The sequence below is a fragment of the Helianthus annuus genome, chromosome 2, assembly GCF_002127325.2.
Source record: "Helianthus annuus cultivar XRQ/B chromosome 2, HanXRQr2.0-SUNRISE, whole genome shotgun sequence".
In the NCBI taxonomy this organism is placed as follows: domain Eukaryota; kingdom Viridiplantae; phylum Streptophyta; class Magnoliopsida; order Asterales; family Asteraceae; genus Helianthus; species Helianthus annuus.
Genome location: NC_035434.2, coordinates 88,569,583 through 88,579,426, shown reverse-complemented (window position 1 = coordinate 88,579,426; position 9,844 = coordinate 88,569,583). Strand labels below are relative to the sequence as shown.

The 9,844-nt window shown below is 41.9% G+C and overlaps 1 protein-coding gene across 1 annotated transcript; it reads left to right on the top strand.

Annotated features, from left to right (window-relative positions):
- The first annotated feature begins 6,002 nt into the window (after positions 1 to 6,002).
- On the top strand, positions 6,003 to 6,812 carry LOC110889882. Its single transcript, XM_022137464.1, has one exon. It carries the CDS (start codon positions 6,003 to 6,005, stop codon positions 6,810 to 6,812), a length of 810 nt encoding a protein of 269 aa, XP_021993156.1.
- Positions 6,813 to 9,844: the final 3,032 nt, after the last annotated feature.

Here is a 9,844-nt window from a genome sequence, read left to right as displayed (position 1 = left end):
AAACGACATATCCCTTACAATACCGACAATCAAAGAAACCGTATTCCTTGAAGAACAAACTACCCCCAAAATTCTCCCATTCTATGATCTCTTGCGTCTTCCACGAAATTCCTAAGTACCCGTTTCTTCTAAGGAAAACGAAATACAAGGCGCAAGTTACAACACCTGACGAATACCCAAAGTACCACTATAAATCCTTAATAGGGTACCTAAGGATTTCCCGTAAGTCCTTAATTGTTGTATACCTTAATTCGAATACGATAATTCCTTGTAATCAAAAATCGAATTTTGGGAGATCTTTCTATCTTCTCAGATAGATTCCAGTGAACATTGAGACCCGTCGATTGGTTTCCATATCCGTATTCAATCAATAACAAGTTAGCAACAAATTATAATTAAGTTAAACAATTATGTGACTTTGTGCTTATGTGTTCCCTTATGTGTTGTTGTGTGATCCAAATTATATATCCAAATCTTCGTAGAATCTTACATATCCTTGTACAAGAGATTCATAGTAGGATACCCAAAGGTATTACTTAAAATCCTCAATGGACTTCTATGTTATAGTTATGTCCCTCGGATTATAAAGTACTACTTCATAATTAGACCCCTTGAGTGGTCTAGTTAAACAGATTGATCCAAAAATCTGGCTAGGGATATCATGTTATGATATAGCTGAAAGTACTCCTTGGTGGCCTAACTAAGAAGATCCCCTGTAGATCTAATTAAAGGGAACCGATGGAAGTCTAGTCACCCTCATCACAAGTTTGATATCCTTCCCCAAAACATTACAAAACAAACTGTGCGGACTGTGCAAGGGATTACGTAATTATGGATGCATACATAATTATGGAATTTAGTGCACAGAAACCACAGCAAGTTCTGTCATGTGTCTATAGTTAACCCTATTCATTTCCAACTCTGAGGAAGCAACCGTTGAAAATGACTCCGTTAGTTCATTTTCGTTTCTGACGATTTATCCGTTGGGGAAATGAATATCCGTTGTGTAATCCTTCATTTCCACTCTGATGAAGCAACCATTGAAAATGACTCCGTTAGTTCATTTTCGTTTCTGAAGATTTACCCGTTAAGGAAATGAATATCCGTTGTGTAATCCTTCATTTCCAACTCTGATGAAGCAACCGTTGAAAATGACTCCGTTAGTGCATTTTCGTTTCTAAAGATTATCCGTTGGGGAAAATGAATATCCGTTGTGTAATCCTTCATTTCCAACTCTCATGAAGCAACCGTTGAAAATGACTCCGTTAGTGCATTTTCGTTTCTGAAGATTATCCGTTGGGGAAAATGAATATCCGTTGTGTAATCTTTCATTTCCAACTCTGATGAAGCAACCGTTGAAAATGACTCCGTTAGTGCATTTTCGTTTCTGAAGATTATCCGTTGGGGAAAATGAATATCCGTTGTGTAATCTTTCATTTCCAACTCTGATGAAGCAACCGTTGAAAATGACTCCGTTAATTCATTTTCGTTTCTAAAGATTTACCCATTGAGGAAATGAATATCCGTTGTGTAATCCCTCATTTCCAACTCTGAGGAAGCAACCATTGAAAATGACTCTGTTAGTTCATTTTCGTTTCTGAAGATTTATCTGTTGAGGAAATGAATATCCGTTGTGTAATCCTTCATTTCCATTTCTGATGAAGCAACCATTGAAAATGACTTCGTCTGTTCATTTCGTTTCTGAAGAATGACCGTTAAGGAAATGACAGGACATTACTTTGCATATCGCTGATGGTTATTTGGCAGAGTCATAAATAGACTCCTACGAATAAATTTCGGGACGAAATTTCCTAAAGTAGGGGAGACTGTGACACCTGTGTCACCGCGACCATCAAACAAATACCAAGCCGATGAAATATCATATTTCATACTTGGGATCTTGTATAAATATGTGTATCTATTGCACATATCAATTCTTGTTCAATTTCAAAGTTTACATCGCTTTCTAGAGAATTATACGCAACCTGGTGCGTAAACGTACTCAGTTTAATGCGACAAATACTCCGGGACATCAACATATACTTAACATACCTTAAATAACCTTTACATAACTTAGAAATAAGTTTTGAAGGCTTTGGTATGGCAAAAACAAGTTAATTCGCATACAGGGACTAAACTTGACAAACTGCGAAAGTATGCCAATTTGAACTATAACGAACATTCCGGAACATGTCCATAAGTTAAACATACCATAAATATCCTTTACATAGCTTAGAAATAGGCTTTGAAGGGTTTGGTATGCTAAAACAAACTTTTGGATCATTCAGGGACTAAAAGTGTCAAAAAGTGCATAAGTTTGCATTTTCGCGCATAACTTACGTTCTGAATACATCCGGACATCCAAAAATTTATGTAAGCATCCTTATATTATGCCTTAGTGTTTGGCATGAGAAAAATCCGTTCGTCGCGTCATTTGGATCGTCTTTCGCGCTTAAGCGCATTTCGTCGTAACTAAGCGAACATCGCGATCGTACGGCCAAACGAACCAACACCCGGCATATTTTTGAGCATGTTTCATGTCCACAATTTTAGGCATCATTTTAGGGCTTTAAAGTTGGCTTTACGGGCCTTAGAAGTGTCAGAAATGGCTTAAATACGCAACAGGGACCAAAACTGCCATTTCTGAAAGTATGTGCAGATCAGACAGGCCTAGGCGGCCCGCCTGAGTTTGTGCATATCCTGATGCGGGCCGCATGGCCCCTTCAGTAACAGAAAAGTTGTTTTCTTGCTAAGATTGGCCTTTCAAACACTCCAAAGGGCAATGCCCTTTCACCATCTCAGGAGCTAAGGGTCACATTAAGCCACCACAACATCTTGACAAGTGTAAGGCTTGGATCGTGGCACGATATTCAAGAAACGATCCTAACGGCTTTACTTTTCCTATAAATACCCCCCCCCCCTTTTGGTGAAAACCCATAAAAATCTGATCAAAAGCTCTAAGTTGGAACCTTTGTTTCATACCTGAGCCTTTTTGATCTAGATTAGCATTCGGGGACCCTTCGTAAGTGTTCTTTCGTTCTTTTATTCGCTTTTCGAGTCCGAAAGTCAACGTTTTGTTGACTTTCTGTGTTGACCAGCCTATGGTCAACACAAAGTTCATTGGAACTTCATAACGTGAGCGTGATCACGATGGTTATAGTCCATGGCGACTATACCTACTGATTACCACGTTATCTAGGCTCAGTGACGAGTCGTAGTTTCGGCCAAAATGCGCATTCTTGCGTATTTTGTAACCAAACTACTCGTGAGCATCAAAGCCGTTTGTTTTGATGCCAAACCTATTTTCTAAACTTAGTTAAGCATGTTCTAACATGCTTAGCTCGTCACTTTTAGTTTAGTGCATATATAGGGTCGTAAGGTAAGCGATCTAAACCATCGCTTATACTTTCGAACCCGACCCATTTGGTCGATCATTAGGATCCGACCAAACACATTAGGTGACCATAGCTATAACCTTGTGAGGTTATACCTTATGGCCACGATGTTAGGCGTTCCAAACGCGTTCTACGCGAACGACGCGTTAAGGTAGCATAAGCTACCTAAACGGGTCGTAATGGGTCGCAAGCACTTAGGTTAGGTTTCATTTTAGTATGTTGGCTTTGTTAGACCATATTACACGAGTCTCCATACTCGTTTGGTTTACGAACCCGCATACTATCCGATCCTTCCTATTTTGGTCTGGTATATTAATATAGCTACCTATTAGGTGCCGTTTGATATTCCGTGATCTCTAGCATTATTTCGTTGTTATACAAGAACTTCAAAGCAATCTCAGGTGAGTACATTGAACCCCTCTTTTACTGTTTTCCAAACTGTTTTAGGGTGAAACACATGTGCCTACTTGTTACTTTCATGCTTTCCTGTTTTCACATCATATACTTGCTATGTTCGATAGTACATATATAGTACATGATTTCATTGTGTTTATGCTATGTATGTCCATCGTGTGCATACTTAGCACAACACTTTACATTACATTTCATGCTATGTATGCCCATTGTGTGCGTACTTAGTACATCGTTTTACATTACATGCTATGTACGCCCACTGTGTGCGTACTTAGTACATTGCTTTACATTACATGCTATGTATGCCCATTGTGTGCGTACTTAGTATATTGTTTTACATTGCATTTCGGTTGCATATGCTCATCCAGCATATGAACACATTATACTACATTTTGAACCGTTGTAACCATTTGACTATGTGAACCGTCTTAACCCTTCGACTATATGAACCGCATGTAACCATTGAACCGTGTAAACCAGTTGTATCCGTTGACATGATTTACATTTGACAATAGACATTTGACTATACATGAACATTTCTACAATTGTTAAACATTACATCTTGATGGTTTGGTTTGAGTAAGTGATTAAGTAACGAGGCATGTGTAATATGATACAAGCATGGTGGATACGCCGCTGGTACTTCCTATATATAAGTGTTTGTATGGTATTACATATCGTAGCGTTATTTGAATCATTTCAATTTGAGACATGTGACATTTTATACAAATAACACACTTTTCACGAGACATTGTTTTACAAACGACTCATCTTATACAAACACATTTTACATGGTATTCCGTTTAACCATACAGTGTTCTCTTATTTATACATATCATCTGATCTTATCGTTTTTCAAATGATTTACAAGACAAAGCAAATTACAAGGTTCATGACTAAACATTTTCTCAAACATAAGTCATGAATTCCGTTTTCACAAAACCAATGTAACTCACGGGCATTTTTATGCTGACGTACCTATTTTCACATGTGTTTTCAGGAGATGATGCATAGGACTTATCAAGACATACTTAGGTGGACCTGTGCCTTAGTGCCTTAAAACGAGACAAGAACTAGTTAATTTATGTTATGTATTCTTTTTCTTTGGTTCTAGTTTAAAGCAATGTAAACTTTCATGTTTGATTAATAAAACGAAACTTCATTTACCATGGATTTGAAACAATTGATTCTGTTACAACACTCCCCGACGTTTCCGCCACGTTTTGTATGTTCTACGTGGTCGGGGTGTGACATTTGAGATGTGTGAATGCCTTGAGGCTCCCAGGGTGAAATACGCCACTAGTACTCTGGAAGGAATCGCGCTGACTTGGTGGAATGCTCAAGTTCAACTTTTAGGGTTGGCAGCTGCTAACGCCACCCCTTGGAATGATTTCAAGGAGCTGATTAAACGGGAATACTGCACACGTGACGACATCCACAAGTTAGAAGTGGAGTTCTTTCATTTGAAGATGACTGGGTCGGAAATTGAGGCATATACTAAACGGTCAAACGAGCTGGCCGTTCTGTGTCCAACTATGGTGGACCCTCCTATCAGACGTATTGAGTTGTATCTCAAAGGGTTGGCACCAGAAATTCAAAGCCATGTGACATCGGCCAACCTTGCTAACATCCAGGATATCCAACGTCTTGCTCATCGCCTCACAGATCAGGCAGTGGAACAGAACAGGCTGCCTAAACGTATCAGTGCTACCGATGCTACTACTTCCGCTACACCCAGTGATAACAAGCAGAAATGGGATGGGGTTCCAGCAAAGGTTCAGCTATAGCTCAGACTCAGGTTAAGCAGCACAAGACTGATAACTACCAGAGCCCTGGTCACCAATATTCGGGCAATCAAAGACAGAGCGGATATCGAGGAAATCTCCCAAGGTGCAATACTTGCAACAAGCACCACAACGGCCAGTGCAACAAGGGTCGTTGTCAGCGGTGCCTCAAGTTTGGTCATGAGGCTAAAGATTGCAGGAGCTCACGACCTGCGAACCAGAATCAACAACAACAACCACCTGCTCCACGAAACCAGCAGCAACAACAGCAGCGAGGCAACAGAGGATGCTATCAATGTGGTGTTGAAGGCCACTTCAAACGTGACTGCCCCCAGTTAAACCAGAACCAGAACAACAACAATAACAACAATCAGGGCAATGGCAACAACAACAACGGGGGAAACATGATATGCCTTTTATAACTCCTAGACGCATTGCTCAGGCGGGGTTTTCCATGTCAGCTTCGGTAGCGGATCTGATTGATGGTAATGGTCAATGGAAGTGGCCGATAGCGTGGTATGATCTTTATCCGGTTTTAATCGATTTGGAGGTTCCCCAATTAACCCATGATATGCCTGATCGTACAGTTTGGAAGGATTTGGAGGGTAAGTGTTGTTGGTTTCGGTCACTAGAGGTTTGGAATGTGCTAAGATTCCGTGCAAGTCTTGTGCCGTGGGTTAATGGAGTTTGGTTTGCTCAATGCATCCCAAGACACTCGTTCCACCTATGGTTGGTAATAAAAAATAAGCTTAAAACTCAAGACAGGTTGGCTGAGTGGGAAGTAGGTAGCGCAACGAACATGAATCTCATGTGTTGCCCCTTATGCAGAAATGATCGTGATTCTAGAGACCACTTGTTTTTTCAGTGTTCGTTCTCGGCTACGGTTTGGCAGCAGATGAGACCGATGGGGTTCTTGGATCAGGTTGATGATACTTGGCAATCCATTATGGATTGGATGTTGCTTCATGCATCGTCGAAGAAGGCGGAGCATATTGTTAGCAAGTTGGTAATTGCGGCGACCACTTATTTTATATGGCTTGAGAGGAACAATTGTTTGTTTTCAAATGATCGGGCTAAAGTTGAATCTGTGGTTGGGAGAATCAAGAGGACAGTCAGGCTTCGTCTTATGGGGTTTGACTTCAAAGGTGATGCCAAAGTTGACAGGATGTTAAGGAATTGGGAGATCGCTGAAAGTGAACAGGAGGAAGATCCGGGTTAGCGGCTAGCAAGCTTTTGGGGTGTGTTCTTTTTCGAGTGTCGGGCTCGTGGCTTTGTTTTTTAGCTGGTCTTTGTTGTTGGTTTTTTAGACTTTGTGTTTGTCTTGGGTTGTGTTTTTTCTTTGTTATTTCCTAGGCTTCGGGTTGTGGAGCCTAGTTGGTGTGTCTTTCTGGCATACCCTTGTACTTATTTGAGTTATTTATAAAATTCACCTGGGGTAACCCTTTACCCAAAAAAAAAAAAAAAAACAACGGGGGAAACAATAATGGCAATGATGCTAGGGGTCGTGTGTTCGTGCTGGGGTAAGGTGATGCAAGGAATGATCCTAACGTGGTTATGGGTAAGTTTCTTCTCGACGACTTTTATGTTTCTGTATTGTTTGATTCGGGTGCGGATACCAGTTATGTGTCTCTAAAAGTTAGTCAAATGTTAAAACGTACACCAACACCCTTAAACACCAAACATGTTGTAGAGTTAGCCAACGGTAAAATTTAGAGGCCACACATGTAGTCAAAGGTTGTAACATCGTCTTAGCCGGTCAGACTTTCTCCATCGACCTCATTCCCATAGTTCTGGGTAGTTTCGACATCGTCATTGGTATGGATTGGTTATCCCAGCAACAAGCAGAGATCTTATGCAAGGAGAAGATTGTTCGTATTCCCCGTTCTGGTAAGGAACCTCTCGAAGTTCAAGGCGACAAGAGTGGTGTTGTGGTTGGCATCATCTCTTTCCTGAAGGCTCAGAAATGTTTACGAAAGGGTCACACTGCCATTTTGGCACTTGTTACAGATGCATCAAAGGAAGAAAAGAGATTAGAGGATATTCCAGTTGTACGCGATTTTCCTCAGGTGTTTCCTGAAGATTTACCTGGGCTACCGCCTCATCGCCAGGTCGAATTTCAGATTGAATTAGCTCCTGGAGCAGCACCAATAGCTCGTGCACTGTATCGATTAGCTCCAACCGAACTGGAAGAACAGTCTAAGCAATTGCAAGAGCTCTTGGATAAGGGCTTTATTCGTCCTAGCTCTTCGCCTTGGGGAGCTCCAGTGTTATTCGTGAAAAAGAAGGACGGTACCTTCAGGATGTGCATAGATTACCGTGAACTCAACAAGGTGACAGTGAAGAACCACTACCCTCTGCCACGTATTGATGACTTATTCGACCAGTTGAAAGGCTCGAGCTACTACTCCAAGATTGACCTGAGGTCAGGTTACCATCAGCTGAGAGTCCGGGATGAGAACGTCTCTAAGACAGCATTCAGAACTCGCTACGGCCACTACGAGTTTCTAGTCATGCCATTCGGGCTAACAAACGCGCCTGCAGTTTTCATGGATCTTATGAACAGGGTGTGCAAGCCTTATTTAGACAAGTTTGTGATTGTTTTCATCGACGACATCCTGATCTACTTCAAGAGTCAGGAGGAACACGAGCAGCATCTACGACTTATCTTGGAACTTCTTCGAAAGGAACAACTGTACGCCAAGTTTTCAAAATGCGACTTTTTGCTTCGTGAAGTTCACTTTCTAGGCCATGTGGTAAACAAGGATGGGATTCATGTTGATCCATCCAAGGTAGATTCGATCAGGAACTGGCCTGCACCGCGTACACCAACGGAAATACGCCAATTCTTGGGTTTGGCGGGTTATTACAGACGGTTCATCAAAGACTTCTCAAATATCGCACAGCCGCTTACATTACTGACACAGAAAGGTGTTACCTATCGTTGGGGTAATACACAAGAAACGGCTTTTCAACACCTAAAGGATAGGCTCTGCAGCGCACCTATTCTCTCATTGCCAGAGGGCACAGACGATTTTGTGGTCTACTGCGACGCGTCGATTCAGGGTCTTGGTTATGTATTGATGCAAAGGGATAAAGTCATTGCCTACGCTTCGCGACAACTTAAAGTTCACGAACGGAACTACACTACACATGATTTAGAATTGGGAGCTGTTGTTTTCGCGCTTAAGATATGGCGACACTACCTGTACGGTTCCAAATGCACTATCTACACCGATCACAGGAGTCTCGAGCATATTTTCAAGCAGAAGGAATTGAACATGCGACAACGCCGATGGGTCGAGTTACTTAACGATTACGAATGTGCTATCAAATACTATCCAGGCAAAGCCAATGTTGTGGCTGACGCCCTCAGTCGGAAAGACACTACACCTAGACGCGTGCGAGCATTACAACTTACTATTCAGTCTAGTCTTCCTGCACAGATACGAGATGCTCAGGTAGAAGCATTGAAACCAGAAAACGTCAGGGCTGAAGCCTTACGCGGCTCAAGGAAACGGTTAGAACAAAGGGAAGACAGCGCCTACTATGTAACAGGACGCATTTGGGTTCCACATTATGGCAACTTACGCGAGCTTGTAATGGATGAAGCTCATAAGTCCCGCTACTCAGTACATCCAGGTTCGGATAAAATGTACCACGATCTTAGAACTACGTATTGGTGGCCTAGCATGAAGGCCCACATAGCAACTTACGTCGGCAAGTGTTTGACCTGCGCGAGGGTCAAGACGGAATACCAGAAACCATCCGGCCTACTTCAGCAACCAAAGATACCACAATGGAAATGGGAGGAAATTTCCATGGATTTTGTTACTGGCCTGCCTAGATCCCAGCGTGGGAACGATACTATTTGGGTGATCGTGGATCGACTCACAAAGTCTGCTCACTTCTTGGCTATCAAGGAAACTGACAAGTTCTCTACATTAGCAGACGTTTACTTGAAAGAAGTTGTTTCGGGACATGGAGTGCCAACCTCCATTATTTCGGATCGTGATGCACGATTCACTTCAGAACTATGGCAAGCAATGCACAAATCTTTTGGCTCTCGGTTAGACATGAGCACAGCTTACCACCCTCAGATGGATGGGCCGTCTGAGCGCACTATTCAGACTCTAGAAGACATGCTTCGGGCATGTGTTATCGATTTCGGCAACAGCTGGGAAAAACATCTCCCGTTAGTAGAGTTCTCGTACAATAACAGTTACCATACCAGCATTCAAGCCGCTCCATTCG